Here is a 17,995-nt window from a genome sequence, read left to right on the forward strand (position 1 = left end):
ATTGCAGTTGGATTTTGGTTTGAAATGGATAAAATGGTCAAGTATTGGTTGAAAAATGCCTAGTTTTCGGGTAATATAATAGTCAAGAAACTAGTCGGTTTTTTGGAGACGAATATGGTCGGGAAAGTGGTTCATTTGGCTGCAAAAATGGTCGGGAAATTGGTTGGAAAAATGGTCAGGTTTTTGGTCCAAAAGTGGTCAGGAAAGTGGTTGATTTGGTCGGTACAGGTCAGATTTTGTTAGAAAAATGGTCGAAACCTGACGCCGGGAACGTCGGAAAATGACGTCTAGAAAACTTACAAATCCGACCGTAAGTCTGACGGTCATCCGACGTCGGAACCCGACGTTAATCTGACGTCCGTCGAACGTCTTGTGTCTGCTGGGTAAGGTTTCTCTCATACGCACTTTGTACTGCGTTTGTACGATGTCATACAGCTACGTTTATGTAATTAAAATATATTGAGACTTCAGCTGTAGCAGAATGAGAACAACATAACATATAAATGGTATGGCATTTATTAACAGTAACACATTTAAAAACAGTCTGACAAATTGCATCAACACTAGACAGAGCTCGAGCCTGCGAAACAAACACAAACCATGATTACAGAGGTTCTTTGGGATTTTTTTTAAAGATTGTATGTAGCTCAAACACTCAAAAGTGCCGGTAGTTCAGAGTATTTACAAAAAATATAAGTTTAAATAAATATTAATGGCATATTATATGAATCAAGAGAAATGGTTATAAAATATATTTAAATGAGATAATTAGTATTATTTAACAATTCAATGTTTGTTAGCACCAGAGCCAATATAATTGTAACTTTTGAATATTTATGAAATGAAATAACTGCATGTCGTTTTTTATTAAACTGACAAAGCAACATATAAAATAATCGGATCCTCGTCCTGAAATTTCCATAAAGCCACAATAGCAATGTGCGACAAATGCGATTATATTACCTTGTTGTGTATATACTACTAATAACAGATTTCTCTCATTTCTTAGCAAAAATAAACAATATTCCTTCCAACATTCAGCTAAAAGCCACGTGAAGCCCAAGTTGCACGACAAATTGTGGTGATAAGTTTAAACGTGAACAATATTAACATATATATATTAATATTAATAATATATTTGGAACGATTTTTAAACTCAATTATATTGATTGGTTTAAATATATTTATGCAAACATTGAAACATTCACGTATAAATCAGCCACCAATTAACAATTTACCGAATTATCAATATCTAGTCAAAAACGCGTACTTTGGTGAGTTAAATACGAATGCTAATTTAATGCTGCAAATCCTTGTGGCACAATCTTACTTCTTATATACAAATACATTGACAGATAATATGTTTTATACATAATATAGTGCATTGTTGTCCTAACAGAACACCATAAAGTGCAGCTCCAATCGCATCAGCAAGAAACCCTTAAATTATTGCAAGTGAGCAATTGCACAAAAGTTAAGACGATAGACACAACCATAGGAAACACACACTAATTAAAATTATTAACCCATACGAACTGTCAACCAAGCAAAGCATTGCGGGATTACCTTGATTTACTAAAATGTATTATTTTCACATAATAAAGTTCAATGAAAACGTACACATCGATACAAATATTATACTTTTAAAAATAACATAATAAATGTTGGTTATATCGGGTATCAGACCTATCTTAATCCTGAAGTGCAAAAACATTAAACTTTTTTGCCGTTACCATCTTATCCCAAAACATTGTATTACCCTCTGGTTCGTTTGTATATTCAATATAACTGTTTTCCTGAATCCATCGAAGCATTTCTAGTGGCATCTTGTTATGAGGCACCTTTTCAAGCATAACAATCAAAAGACACCCCTGATCCTCTCTAGAGTAAAGATTCTCCATTCTCGCCATGTTGAATTCATACATGCACCACTTGCTGTCCAGGTAGGCTTCTGACAGTATTACAATGGTCTTCCTGCTGCTCTGAATGGCTTCAATAATGTTTTCCGAGATAGCCTTTCCTGCTTGAAAGTCCCGCTGATGCACACACAAAGAAACGTTTTCCGCCTCAAGTTTTGGAATTACTTCATCCAAAATAAATCTGAAATTGTCCTCTGCGTATGAAATAAACGCATCAAATATGTAGCTTTCTTTTAGCGTGTAGTCCGGTAATCTACGATAACCGAAGAATCTCTTCCTAGACATGAACAGCAGGTATCGAAGTTTCCAGCGATGTCGGTATATAACACCTCCCACCACTGTGACCAGTGCTGAAGATATGCCGATACAGCAAAGGACGATCAGAAGCGTGTAAGATCTACAGTTACCTGCGAGGTAACTGATGTCGTTCTGGAACCATGTGACATCCATGATCCTACCATCTGACAATCGAAAAACATACATCTCAAACGCATTCATGTTGCTCTTATGTTCGTTAAGCCAGTTTAGAAAGTCTTGATTTTCACACGAATAATCTAACGAGTTGTTTTGTAGGTCAAGTCCGAAAGTGGAATTTCTTCTGATTGCGTTCATTTCCAAGCTTGTCCGGATATCACTCGTAATTGTGTGGAGTGAATTTACGTGTAAATCTATCTTCAATAAGCTTATTAAAGATGAAGTCATAATATCCAGAATACCTATATTGTTGTAGCTAAGATCAAGATGTGTTAAATTTGTTAATGACACAAACGTCGATGTATGCAAAATCGTAATGCCGTTCGCCGATAAATTAAGAGCCTTTAATGATATTAAGGTAGCAAAAACATTTGATCGCAAGCTGTCAGCTAATTGGTCGCCAAGGTAGTTTTTATCCAGTCTCAGGATTTGTAATGAAGGATAGTTTAGTGTATTTTGCCCTAGTTGCATGATGTAACATCGGGATATATTAAACACTTCAATGTTAGGAAACGGTCCAAATTGACCGATGAAAATGTTGAATATGTTATTCGACAAATCGAGAACTTTGACAAAATTAGCATTTGGTTTTATATCATAATCAATCAGTAAATTGTAAATGAAATTTCCCTCATGTAAATCAACAAATTGTAGATATTTTGGAAAGTCAGACGAACGCAATGTTTTTTTCCCAGCGGATTGCAAATAATTACACTGTGACTTATTCGCCGCTAGTTGGTTTAGAAATGTTTCATGCATAAATGGACATCTAGAAGGCATCCGGTCATTGTTGCATGTAGGTTCCTCTTCAGTGTCGTCAGCAAAGTATCTGTACGGGTGGTGAGCAAGATGCTGCAACCCGCCAAGAAATATTCGCAGGTTAGTCATACACGATGTCTGTAACAAAAATGGCCCAAAAGTGATTTCATTTTCAGACATATCGATGGTAGTTAACGATTCAGGAAGCAGTATAACTGTATTGGTCTCGAAATACATTATTCTGTTTCCTGAGATGGCGATTTCCTCTACACTGGTGTTCCAAAGGTAACATATATCTTGCTTAAATAGTCTTGTTCCAATACCAAATGTGGTATGAAGATATGAAATATTGACGCTTCGAATATTTGTAAATTGAAGTCCATAGGATAAATTTTCAAATGATCTGAATCCAAGCTTCCTGTTAAAAGATAGATCTAATACTTCTAGATGATAAAGCTGTTCAAAAGCCCCTGCTGAAATACTTCTTAAGGAACAAGATGAAATGTTCAATTTAACAATTGATAACAACTGCCTGAATGTCGAGTTTGAAATATGGGGTATGCTACAGTGACTGTAGAAAGATAATCCTGACAAACTCAATTCTTTCAGTCTGTTTGTGTGTTTACCAATGTCAAAGTTGTCGCTAAGACCATCTAGTTTTAATGTTTGCAGTTTTCGCAAGTGTGACAGATTTGGATAGCTAGGTATAGAACTGTTATCAACTGTGAACCCATCAAGAATCAGTGTGCTTAGTGTTTCTGGCAAAAAAGCAGCACTCCACTCAGGTTTAAAGATCTGGATGTTGTTTCTAGATAAGTCTAAAATCTCTAAATTGCTGAAGTTCTTAAAACTGTCTTTTCCAAATTCACTTATTTGATTGAAGTTCAACTCAAGTGTATACAAACTTTCACATCCTACAAGTTCTGTGGCATTAACATTTCTAAAATTGTTTCTACCAGCTTTTAATATGGCTGTTGATTTGATAGAAGTGTTTCGTATGGCAGAGCAAATGTCTGAAAGTCGTGAAACTATTTTACCATCACAGTCCATAACAAAACCATGGTTATCCGTAGAACATTCACATTGGTTATCCGGCCCACATGTATAGATTTTTGACAACGTTTCGTATATAACAAATAATACCATGCACTCGACGGCAATGTGAAGTCGTCCCATTTTTGTTGGTTTAACAGCAAACGTTGAGAACCATTAATATGACATTTTATAAGATAGCGTGTTTTATCCATATTCAACCGGGTATTTACGTGTTTAAAGGGTAGGTTTTGTATTTAATTGGTACCTTTATATATATATTGATTACTTGATCAATGTACTGGATTCATCAATCATTCAAAATTAATTAAAAATGAGACAATGAGACAAGCTCGTTATTGTTATTGCTCGTTTTATTGTGAAATGTGTAGTATATAATGGGAAGGGAATATATAAATCTTTACTTAAAATCAGAAACACATGACATAACCTTAGAGCCCCTTAAATGAAAATATATGCGGACATTTAAAAAGGTAGCAATCTTATCTAACTACGGAAATTTAAGAGCACATGGACCGGTTACTATATGAATTGTTGAAACTGAAAAACAAACAAGGCGCTTTCCAGTTACATTCCGAAAAGCAAGACTTATAAATATGGCATAAGACATCTTATGTACATATGACGAACAGCATGTATCATACAAATATGGACATAACTGAAGTCACCTTTTATATATGTATATCAAAATAATTGGCCTTTAAACCGCCGACGAAAAACGGTGAACAGTTTTTTGATATCTTTGTTGTCGCATGAATTTACAGACGGATTTCAATAAGCAAAGCATAAATCTTAAAGTAACTTTAATACTTGTACTCAACATCAACGAATAGTTCGCAACATATTTAGTAAAATAAGGTTAATCCATAAAAACAGTGTTCCTTATAGCAATAGCCAATATATAGCCAATGTCTTTATTTATTTATTTATTTATTTATTTATTTGGCAATTGATAAATTTATATTGCTCTAAGATCAACAACAAATTGCTTATGTTTAAAAACAACACTATTCAGAATCGTAAGTAATCGTATTAAATCGTACAATCAACGTACATAAATTGTAGTTATTGTTTGCAGAAATATTGTTTATTTCTTTTAAGAAATGAAAGATATTCGGTATTAGGAGTATATACACATTAGAGAATTATATTCGGCATTCTTCGAACATTTCTACTATGGCTTTTTTCAGAAAATATTTTGACGATGATCTGAATATTTTACTTATTATTTATTATGTTGCTTTGTTATCTTAATTAAAAACGACATGCAGTTTTCTTCATTTCATAATTATTTTTTTAAAGTTACATTTATATTGGCTCTGGTTGTGATTAAAAAACTGAAATTTAAATGGTACTAATTTTCACATTAAACTATATTTTATAACCATGTATTTTAATTTTGATAAAATGACATTACTATTTATTTGTACTTATGTTGTTTGCGAATGCTAGCTAAATTTGAGTGTACGAGCTTCATAACATCTTTTAACAACCCAATACCCAAAGCGTTGACCTCTCCTGTAATCATGGTTTGTGTTTGTTTCGCGAGCGTGTGCTCTGTCTAGTGTTTATACACTTTGTCAGACTGTTTTGCCATTGACCATTCTTAATAAATGCCGTACCTTTAATATGTTACTTTTTCTCATTTTGCTACAGCTGATGTCTCAACATATTTTGTATAACATCACACAATCGCAGTACAAATTGCTTAAGGAAAACCCTAATGGTCGAGATAAAATAGCGTTTCAATATTGGAAAGATTCTGAGTCTTTGAATCTTACAGGCCATCATAAAAACATCCATTATGAAGATTGCTACTTTGCTCAGCAAATAGTAAGATCAAAGCGTCTCAATCACTTTTATGCAGGATAAAACGAGCATTCTTGAACAGAAAATATGGCAAATGTGAGTTTTCAAAGCAATATAGAATTGCTTTGGATAGCCCTGGGTAGAAACACAAACTATTACAATATAACGTTATCGTCTGACAAATATATATATTGTTTTTCTTCCATTAACTCCGCAACTAAGAAGTGTTCATGATTTTTGCAAACAAACACGGATATTAGAATTAACATTGTTAAACGTCAACAATAGAAATACTTGATTATTACACCGAATATGTGAACTTTAAACAAACATAAATAGATGGAACTATAATTAATATAATTAATAATTAATATAAGTAAAATGAAATTCAAATCGGGAAACTGTGAGACTCGTCACTAAAAACATGTATTACCAAAATAGCATTCCAACATAATTAAAAAGCATGCGTGGTAAATTGGAAGCGCGCTCTCATTGTGTATAATACTATTCGGGTTTGAACCCCAGGGAAACCACATTTTTCCCCTCTTTTTTCTTGTTATTTAATTATTCACAATTCTTCAAAATATTTTACTTTTGTAAGTAGATATATGTTACGACATTTTGTAAAATACGAAAATCTGTGAACAATTTTCATAAAATAAAAACATTAGGTTGTTGATGACTGAATATAAATTGCGTTATTATAATGTGCCAGCACAAGAAAAACGTAAGAGGGGTTTATATTTGAATGTACTCTTTTTGACACATGCATGGTATTACCCAAAGTTCCCTCCAAATTTAAATAATAAACAGAAAAGACCTACTAGTATTGGTTCATAAGGGGGGGGGGAGGGTCCGGGTTTTGAGATTATTTAATTTATTTGATTTCAGAAGAATTTCACTCATACCACATCGATCAGTGTTAGTCTACACGCAATGTTGTGAGTTTAGGTGGTTTACCCGTATAAAGTGCTCATGCTAACACAAAGGTTAGGGAAACATGGCCGTGTATATTATTTTACGACAAATCCACAGAACGTTTCGTGGACGGTTTATCACTATTAAGTGCTAATGCTTACACAAATTTATTTGGTAAATGGCCGTATATATTATTTCACGACAAATCCACAGCACGTTTTGTTGATGGTTTATGATTATAAAGTGCTCATGCCTACACAAAGGTAAGGAATAAATGGCCGTATATATTATTTCACGACAAATCCCCAACACGTTTTTTGGACGGTTTATCATTAATAAGTGCTCATGCTTACACAAAGGTAAGGGATAAATGACCGTATATATTATTTCACGACAAATCCACGATATAAATTCTGGTAAAAGTACAGGAATCAGTATATATTATAAGCTTAATCGTTTTTTAAAATAAATATATATCGATCACACGTGTCTCTCCAAATGAGTAACACTCCTTTTATCACGATACTTATCATGATGAAAAAATACGTGGTTGTCACAATCAATTATTTCGATGTAACCATTTTAAAATGTGTACATAATCGCGAATCAAATGGTAAGTTTGAATGTACACCGTGTTTAACCTTGATTTTATGGTACCACAACGAACTTTTGCAAAAGCAATTAACAAAATTGTTTGGATATTCAGGGGAGATTATCTTTCGGGATCTAAACGCGTTGAAACTCATTTATAATGATAACATTGACTTGAGTTTTGTTTTGAGTCGTGTCAAATGTGTGTATGACAGTCAATAACATAGTTTGAATTATTATTAAATAAGGTGTAATCGTCTATTAATTGTATTATCGAGGCGTATCCAATGCCGCTTTTTATTATTTTTGACGATGCTGCTTCAGCATCGTCTAAGTAATCATACCATTGAAAAATTCTTCACAATGGCGAGCTATGTAAAAGACCGAGCCAGTCCGATTGAGATAGCGTCGATTTTCTAATCGGCATATCTCGGTGATTAGCATTGGTAACATTCTCCAGCAGAGTTGTCGTTCATGCCTCAACATAGGGTACGACTAAAATGCGTATATGACTCATTTCGGCAGATATGACTGAAAAGTGCGGATATGAACAGATAATGGCTTTTTAAATGTATTTTCCTTTATTTTTGTGATATGAAAATCGTTCTGTGACAAAAATACACGTCGCTTATGTGTAATGTTACGATCGAATGAATTTAAAAGCGTTTTTCATTGGCATTTTAATTTCAGTAACTCCAAATTAATATCCGCGAATATGAACGACCAGTCAGACCACTGTTTTTATAAAATTGCTATTTTTTGAGGCAGTCTTAACATATTTATCACATAGTGTGAATTTTAAATTCAACAGTGATATGTTCATAACAAAACTGCAAAACAAGCACATAAATATTGTCTATATTCGTTCATATTCGCACTTTTCGTTCATATCCGCGGATATGAGTCATATACGCAATTTAGACGGACCGCTCAAAGTCATACAACAATGGCCGCGCCCATGAGAGAATCTTCATACTCGTGTCAAAAGTTTCTTACTGCATACATCGGCTTGTTTGGCTATTAAGAAACTGTCATTTAGGATATATGAGTTATTTATTAACTAAATCTCAGCTAATGTCAACAATGGATTGAATTCGAAGGATACATTCGATGTGAATGCATGACTTTCTGGATCTTGACAGCTTTACACGGCAAAACTGGTATTTTTAGTTATCAATTTAAGTCACATTTTGCTTTGTAAATTGTATTCGAGCATTTTGCGACTTATTGAATGACTATGATACCCGATATCGACATATCACATGGGATTTGCAGATCAACAAGCTGTCCTGAAAACATTGATTACAAAGTCTTTACTCATATAACGGCTTTGTACTATTTCTTCTTTCTAATTTAGTATTAAATATCATTTTAAAGTCAAATGAACTGTGTCACAGTAAAAGAGACATAAAGGCGATTGTGGCCAGTTTGGATCCAGATCAGCCTGCAGTCGCTTGAAAGCTGTTCGCTTAAAAGCGGTTTTCTGACAATAACAAATAGTTTAATTGGATACTGATTAGACAGCCCTTTCCCTGTGACCTGGCTGAAATAATATTATTGTCATGAATCAAATGATTTCATTTCGAACATTAATCAAGGTTTTTTTTCTGGTCCTTCGGGATTAATGACTCCAGCTCTTTCTTGTTGAGAATTGAATACTGCTTAAGGCGATGCTAGGGGGCGTGAGATATGTTGCATCTACCATTACCTCTCATGAACTGACTCAATAATACCGAGTCGGCAATATTTGACTTATTTTTTGGTTTGGTTGCTCTGACGAGGGATCAAAAAATTTCAGAATCTTGCTAAAAGCCTAGTGGTAGAGTGTCGTATTTCATTTAAGACTATTGGTACATAAAATACACGTCGAATATATTTTTAAAGCTATTTCTTGTTATATTTGATCAAGCATGTAACCCGTCTACCAGTTTCGCTGAATGGGTCAAGTTGACTACGGGTGCTACTTCCCCGTGCCCCCCAATTTTTGTTTCGTACCCATTGTGTTTTCGTAACCAAATTTTGTTCGTACCTAAATTTGTTTGGGCATATTTTTGTACCCAAAATGTTCGTACCCAAAATTTTAGAACCCACATACACAATTGAGGTGATGTAGATAAACTTAAATTGATGCTTTTATATCCATTCTCTTCAAAAGCATTGTCACTCCAGTACTGTCAGTACTTTGATGCAAAAAGCATTAAGTAACAGTTTCAAGGGTAATGCTTACTAGGTATTCGCAACAAATTGCACCAATACCTGATACAGTTAGTATAGTACAAAATAAACAGAGGTAGTCTTCCACATTCTTCCAATGCAATACAGGAGGTCTTGTTGATGTTATTTAACTTTACATATTTTTTACAAAAGATATTATTAACAGATTCTATCTTTTGCTTAAGTTCATATACTCCGACATTAGAGCCATAACACAATATTGGTGTAATCATCAAGTAGAATATTATAAACATAAACATTGGGTAAAATAACCATTTTATGTTTGATACACATATATTTAAAATATAGCTTTCTGTGCTTGCATGGCTAACTTATTCAGAGCTACTGTCCATGATAAGGAAGCGGTAAACATAAGCCCCATGTATTTGTAATTAGATTGTGTTTTTACCAATTTGTCCTCTGACATACCAACGTTCGCATTTTTTAAGACACCACCTTTACGATGATTTTGGTTTTAGTTAAATTGTCTTCCATACCAGTACTTTCACAATATGTACATAAAACATTTAAGTGTTGCTGTAACTTTTGCACAGTTTTTACACAGTTTGCTATATCATCTGCAAACATTTAACATAATATAGCGAAATATCATAACATAAAAATATAAGATAACCATTTGTCGTTTGAAAGGGCAGAACATTCATCAATAAATAATTCGAAGATTGTCAAACTTGTGTTATCTCCCTGTCTGGTACCCATGTTGCACGGGAAAACTCTGTTGTATATGAATTATGACATTCCCCCTTCCTGAGAAATTATTCTTTACAAATGACTGTAAGTAATAATACATTGATTTTAAAATGTTGAGGAACTTTTCATGTAGCCCTTATGTTTCGAGACATTTAAATAATTCAATGTGATTTATTTTATCAAAAGCTTTTTAAAAATCGACGTATAACAATTTGTGTATTGCATTTTAAGATTGATTCGTGAACATGTTTTAAGCGAAAGATTCAATGAAACTGTATTCATATATTTGTTTCACAAAATACTATTTATTTGCAAAGGTTGTTGTTACATTTGATTGTGAAATAAACATGCTTTTATATTGGTATCTTGTACAAAAAACTGACTCATTTAAATCGAGTATACATGGTCTAACTGGCAACATGTTATTCCCGTGTTAACCAACATATAAATATCTGAACGGGGGATTATATATATAAATTGTGTATGATGTATTGTCAAACGTTTTATTCAAAGGCATTTTACACCGACACGTTTTTTCTTATCTGTTGCATTACAAATATAGTGTATCTATACGTCGTATGAACGAATCTGCGCTAATAGGGATTTCCCGACAGTGTACTTATCGTGTGTACATGCAGGAGTGCTGTTCATCAGGAAATTATTTTTAAGTGGCTGATGGGGATTTCCTTTAACATGTTTTTCCGTTTGAAAAAAAAACAATGTTAAAAGATCGTTTATACTCGCATTAAATTAAAGCTGCATATTTGTAGGAAAATTAAAATTGGGGCCCATAGAATGAGCTATCGTGGACAATAAACGTCGCTCTTGCTTGCTGATTATATATCAATTTTTGATTATGATGTTTATTGGCGTCGCACTGAAACTGAAGTTTATTGTAACCATTTTTTGTTTGTATTACGCCCATGAAATATATGTGTGAGAGGATGGGGGGGGGGGGGGGTTCGTAAACACATTAAAACTGTTACAATGTTTTCATATCAATTAGTACTCAACCCCTATCGTAAATGAGCAACGTACGAAAACGTTCAGAATCTTCTCCCCTTGAAGTTGAGAAAAATATGAAATTACGCTTACAAGATGAAGCAGATTTTTTAAACCTACACAGTTCAGTTCCATTAATGAAAACTGCACACGGATGCCAGTAAAAAAAAGGAAACCAATGTAAATAAAATGAACTATGAAATATTTGGAGGTAACAACACAAAATCATAGAAAATGGTTATTTGGGAGTTATAACACAACATCATAGATAATGGTTATTTGGGGGTTATAACACATAATCATAAATAATGCTTATACCAGTATCTTTTTCTAATTTGTTTAAAATAATCGGCCAATATATTAATATTTACAGTAGAAAAAAAAATCGTTCCATGTAACTTCATTGAGTGCCTTTTACACTAAAATTCCCGACGCCCTTTGATGCTTTGCATCAATACTTACCTTGTATACACTGTTACGTGATAAAATTAATTCGAAGAAATGCATGCGTTACAACACTTACATTAAATACATGAACACAAAGGGCAACTAGTATTCTGGGGGAAAAGGACCGCCAGTACGCTATAACATTATTATTCAAGAGTATGTATTAAATGCAATTCAGTTTGTATAACAAAACGAAATCTTACATCTATGATTTGCAATATACATCGGGTCTATACGTTAGACTGTTTGACAAAAGTTATTTTTGTCGGTAAGCGTAATGTTGTTGGCGATTTAAATAAGTAAACGTATATCTGTCATAGCATTGATAATTCTGATACAACATATATGAATTTATTAATGATAATATAAATACTTTCCGAATGTATGTATATGTTATGTTGTGTTTTGTGTGGTTTTTTTTTATTAACAAAGATCACGTATTCCTTTTTACAATTCCTCTCCGACTTTTGCAACAGGATTTTCACTTTGTTCATATTAGTTTACAAAGCGTTGTCGCGAACGAAAAATTGCAATTTATACTTTATACTTCCATTGTATTTTAAATGTTTTACTCGCTAAAATTTTTCGACTGAAGTAACATACGCCCATCTGTACTGTTAATAAGTAAAATTAAAAGTTCCTTATAAAAGGACTTTGTCTGAATGACAAGAACGGTAACAATTTAATCATAACAATTAAAACACCTCGTCTTCATGCTTTTATGCAATCATTATTCTTTCTGAACTATGACAAGTAGAACATTTCGCAGGTGTCTAATACAATAAGAAATAGTAGTTTTTGTTTAAATGTTCGGCATGAAACACAAAGAGTCGCGGTATAAAACACGAATAATTTGTTTTTCAGAAATAAAACATATCTTATATAACTGACGTATCAACGGTTAAATTATTCCCTGCAACAAGGAAGAAGTTGTCATGCGTGTATAATCTATCTATTTATTTTTATCACTTAAAACTTCCCAAGTTCTTTAAACAAATGTTAATGTACAGATAGCAAAGGTCCTCGGCGTTAACTTCCCTTTTGGAAGTCTTCGATAACCACCGCCAACACATGTTTCTTGTTTGTTAACAGATACTTGTTCCAAATCTGTATCAATATTATCTTAACACAAGAATCTCAAGTTGGCCGTAGATCGCTCAACTTTGAAATGTTATTTTCGGAGTAGAAATGTTTTGTTTCAAATAAGGTATGCGATGTAACAAACCAGGGGCGTAGCTGCTATTAGGCACAGCTGGCCCGGGACTACACTTTTTTATTAACATGAACAATAAACATGCTTCAATTTCGAAAAACGCATTTAAATGTTGACCCTGAGTGGTGAGGTGTTAGAAATCTGCATTTCATATTGACATAATCCTCAGACAATGGATTCTGGTGTTCAAAGGACATATCTTCCAAGTATTAACTTTTTTCTTTCTATGTGCATAGATTCTAGCTCGCTTCTTTTCACGTGACTTGATGTTACAAGTTTACATAGATCTACATGTAGATCTACTTGTCTCCCTTTAAACATTAAAGTAAGTTGTAATCGATTATCGTTGGATTTTTAAGAAACATTCCGAATGATGTTTATAACCGCGGATATTTAAAATGGAGCACTTGCCCCCGTATCCCGATCCATTGACTGAATCCGGGTCGGTTCGGTCTCTTGATGCCGAACAAAAACAAAATTTAGTTCTCTGACATTGAGATAAAACATTAAAATATCAAAGAAAAACAGGCATATGTCTTATATTTTCTTATCTTATTATTTATCTAGATAAACAGTCCACTCTCGTTATGTCGACATCGGATATCTCGATATTCTCGATATGTCGAAGTAAGCTCAATGTCCCAACATTTTTCCTTCTTTATCTATATAAATAAACATCGCATATCTCGATTTTCGTTATGTCAAATAATTCGATATGTCGATATAAAATTTTGTCCCGAGTTCCGATTTAACATGTATTTACTGTGGTTTATCTCGAAGTGCGAATAACTGTCCCAGTGTCGGCAAAAGGGGAGAAATTTTTTCTTTGATACTTCACCGCCCCGCTTCGCCCGGCTGCTCCCGATACAGTGCGGTAGGAAATCGATCCGTTGATTGCATCAATGATCACACGTTTGTAATGTCGTTAACAATTAAAACTTAAGTAAGGCCTGTCACTTTAACTGTCACTTTAACATCAATTAACTGCAATTAATGCACAGCCTGCCGAAAGGACGAAATACTAATTGTTTTTACAAACAACATTCCAAAATGTATTGAGTTATATGTGTGCGTATATAAACCGTCGCAAATTTACAGAATGTTGTTCTATCATTAAACTCGAACAGTCATTATTATGGCTAACTTGAAAGAATATTTTGATTTGTCGGTCGAGCAATCCAAAGAAGGACCCGGTATCCAACCCGGGGGGATATCTGGATCGGCCAAGAGGGGAACTAAGCGGAAGCTTGAGAATAAGTCGTTTAAGGAAAAGTACGAGGCCATCATAGAAGTCGAGAAAGGTCTCAAGACCAAGAAGAAGATAGCAGAAGAGTTTGGCATCCCACAAAATACGCTCTCAACGTGGATTAAGAAAAAGGACAAGATTAAGGCGAAATTCCTGACCGGCGATCTCGAGCTGACAAGAAAACAGGCGCGGACAGCAAAATTTCCTGATATAGAAGCGGCCCTACTAGCGTTGTGCAAAAACGCCAGACAGCAGAATACACCTATCGACGGCGAGACCATGAGGGCAAAGGCAAGATTGTATGCTGAGCAACTCGGCGTCTCCAGCACCGAGTTCGACTGTTCCGGCGACTGGTTGGAGCGAGTCAATACTTGAAACTTGAAACTTGCTAATTTGATGAAACGCCTATTTATATAATTATATTCAATGGCGTTGTACAAAACATATATATGTACATAAAATTGATAAAAAATAAGAGGTATTGATAATATTATGCAGCATTAATTAAAGGATTAATGATATAATTATGTGTGATATAAATAATAATGCTCTAAGAAACTTAAGAAATAAAACAATACCGGCTACACTATTAAAACACAGTAAAAGTAAAATATTATGTAATAAATTGATATAACTAGGGTTAAGACAATAATAATAATGATATTATGAGCAAATATTTGGCAACATATAGACACTGTTTTTCATTAACGAAAAGGATACGTAAAAGGATATTTCTGCACTTTGGCTGTCGGATCCCACAGCTTTTAGTAACCTGTCACCCTTAAGGACACTTCTTTTGGGTTTTAACCTTATTTGAACTATCGTGACTACAAGTCACAAATAGACTGACCAAGTGTGACTACAAGGCACAACTTGAAGGTTAAAATTACAGTGTGACTATAAGACACAACTAGAGGGCCTAAGCGTGACTACAAGACAGCTGGTTGATGCAACTCAATCATTGAGCAAAGAAGCCCTAATTATTCTTGGTTACCAGTCACTTGTACAATAAATATCCTTTTCGAGCAAAGAAGCCTGCACATTTCTTTAATGTCTTGGTTCTCCGAGTCCTAGTGACAAATAAGCCCGTACAACTGAGTCTCGATTTTTTTTTAAATCACAGGTATTCAAAATTCAAATAGGTTGTAAAAGTCTCTGAAGAGAAATGCTTTCAAATTCCTTTTGAAAATGTCTATTGAGGCGGAAGTCCGTATGCTTGATGGAAGGTCATTCCACAGTTTCGGACGAACAACTCCAAAACTCCTGTCTTAGAATGTTTTTCTCTTTGTGCGTTTCACATCATAACATCCGTTATACAAGACGGTAGATCGTAGGTTACGTGCTGGTACTTTTTCTTTTAAAAGTTCTGTAAGGTATTTTGGCGCGTGACCAACAGAACAAGTATACATGAAGGCCAGTAATTTCAATGTAATCCTTGCCTTTACTGGTAGCCAATGCAGTTCATATAAAGCATCTTTTGAACTGTCATATTTCTGTCGGCCGAGTACCAATTTGGCACACATGTTTTGGATACGTTGCATTTTGTTTATTTCGCATTGAGCTGTTCCATACAAGATCAGATTACAATAATCCAGATGGGATATTACCAAAGACAGAACAAGTATTTCTGTTGCTTCTTTTGTTAAGTATTTCCTCATGCTTTTTATTTTAAGGTAGTTGTGCATAGCTGTACGACACTTAATTTTGATGTGTTCTTTAAAATTTGGTGTTTCGTCTAATTATGCGCCCAAATACCGTATGCATTTGTTTGCTTTAACAGTGTCATCAGCAATATCTATTTCTTTAGATTGACATTTATTTAATTGGGGTCTACTACCGAACATGATGAATTCCGTTTTTGATGCGTTCATTTTCAGTTTATTCTCGTTCATCCAGTTGTAAATAACGAGTGCACAACTTTCAAGTTCTTGAATGGCAGTTCTTTCAACAGAAAAAGATGTAGGTTTGAATCGCTTGTTTGCGGTGTGGTCGTCTGCAAAACCGTAGACTGTGATGGAGGGAGGAACGACATCAAACAGTGTTCCAGCGTACGTCAGGTAGAGCCATGGACCAAGACAAATACCCTGGGGGACACTACACTCCAAAGAACGTGCCGCCGCTAAAGCTTAATTAACACTTATGCGACAGCTTCTTGGACGCAGATACGAGTCTATCCAGTTTAGTGCCATGCCACATGCACCGTATTGTTTTTGCAACACGTCTAGTAGAATGTCATGATCGACCGTATCGAAGGCAGCACTCAAATCAATGGCGATAAGTGCTGTAACCTCTTGTTCCTCCATACCTTCGAGTATATTATTGACTAGTCTAAGTAAAGCAGATTCACAAGAATGGAATTGTCTGTAGGCTGACTGATTTTTTGGAAGGAGATTGTTTTCATTTACGTGTATATTGAGTCTAAACAGAGCAGCCTTTTCAATCACTTTCGATAGAAATGATAAGTTACTCACTGGTCTATATTTGGCATAACTCAGGTCTAGTCCAATTTTCTTGAGAAGTGGTCTTACTATTGCCTGTTTAAATTTTGAAGGAAAAACTCCTTGACTCATAGAGAGATTAACCAATTTTGTCACGAACGGTAGTAACTCGTTTAAAAATGATTTTAGTACTCTTGTTGGCAATGCATCTAGTTCGCATGATATTTTGTTTGAAGATGATTGATGATCTTTTTCACTTCATCTTGGGTTAGCTCCTCGAACATACCGAAACACGGTACTTCCTTGTGATCGGGTGTGAATTTTTCGAAACTTGCAAGGGCATCTCGAATTTTGTTAATTTTATCCAGGAAGTGATCAGCAAAATTTTCAACTATCGCGGTGTCGCTTTCACCTTCCGGCATAGGGTTATCAGTATTTTTTCCTATTAATTCTGATACAAACTTGTAGAGTTTTTTAGAATCCCCGTGAAAATCAATTACTTTTTGACTAAGCGATCGTTGCTTCTTTGCATTCAACTCGAAAGTGTATTTATTTCTGGCATTTTTGAAAAGTTCATATTGGTCTGGTTGTTTGTATTTTCTCCACATGTCAATAGCGTGTCACGGCGGAAAAGCAAGCAAGAGGAAGGCCGCCGACGTGGAATTGATTGTTCAGAGACAATTTCTGCAGAGTGTCTGTTCTAAGCAGAAGGGCATAACTGAATTCTTCAAGCATGTATCTAGATCTGGGGATGTTGAGTAATAAAGATAATAAAGACAAGACTCAAAATGGCTTTTTATTTTATATTTTATAACCGATTGAACTTTGCATTTCAAACAACAAAATGTTCGTTATTCTGGAACGTGATTTACGCATGTTCAGATGGAAAACCCTCGTCTTGATTGGACGTCAATTGCATCATAACTATAAATAGCAACATTACCGGATGTTTACTCGACAGTTTAGAAAAATTGTAACCGCATGTATTCATGCAATTATGTAATACTTAAAACGTCATTTTAAGCATTTAAATTTAATCATGCCTCGTAAAAACGCGTATTCATGTATATCAGGTAGAGAGTATTATGCCACACGGTGACGGCTTTAGTTTGACCACTTAGCAGGTATATTTATGTTAAAAACAAGGTAAATATTCGTCATATTTTTTTCTTTAAAAACGTCAAATCGGATATCTCGAACT

General features: G+C 34.4%; 1 protein-coding gene across 1 annotated transcript; it reads right to left on the bottom strand.

The window, feature by feature from the left end:
* Nucleotides 1-516: 516 nt before the first annotated feature.
* Nucleotides 517-4,348, bottom strand: LOC127844882 (toll-like receptor 4). The gene has a single exon (XM_052375417.1). The coding sequence runs from the start codon at nucleotides 4,326-4,328 to the stop codon at nucleotides 1,692-1,694; it is 2,637 nt and encodes an 878-aa protein (XP_052231377.1). The 5' UTR covers nucleotides 4,329-4,348; the 3' UTR covers nucleotides 517-1,691.
* Nucleotides 4,349-17,995: the final 13,647 nt, after the last annotated feature.

Source organism: Dreissena polymorpha, chromosome 9 (assembly GCF_020536995.1).
Source record: "Dreissena polymorpha isolate Duluth1 chromosome 9, UMN_Dpol_1.0, whole genome shotgun sequence".
Lineage (NCBI taxonomy): Eukaryota > Metazoa > Mollusca > Bivalvia > Myida > Dreissenidae > Dreissena > Dreissena polymorpha.

What these genes read in the sequence shown, in the direction of transcription:
- LOC127844882 (XM_052375417.1), bottom strand. Translation starts at nt 4,328, where the DNA reads ATGGGACGACTTCACATTGCCGTCGAGTGCATGGTATTATTTGTTATA.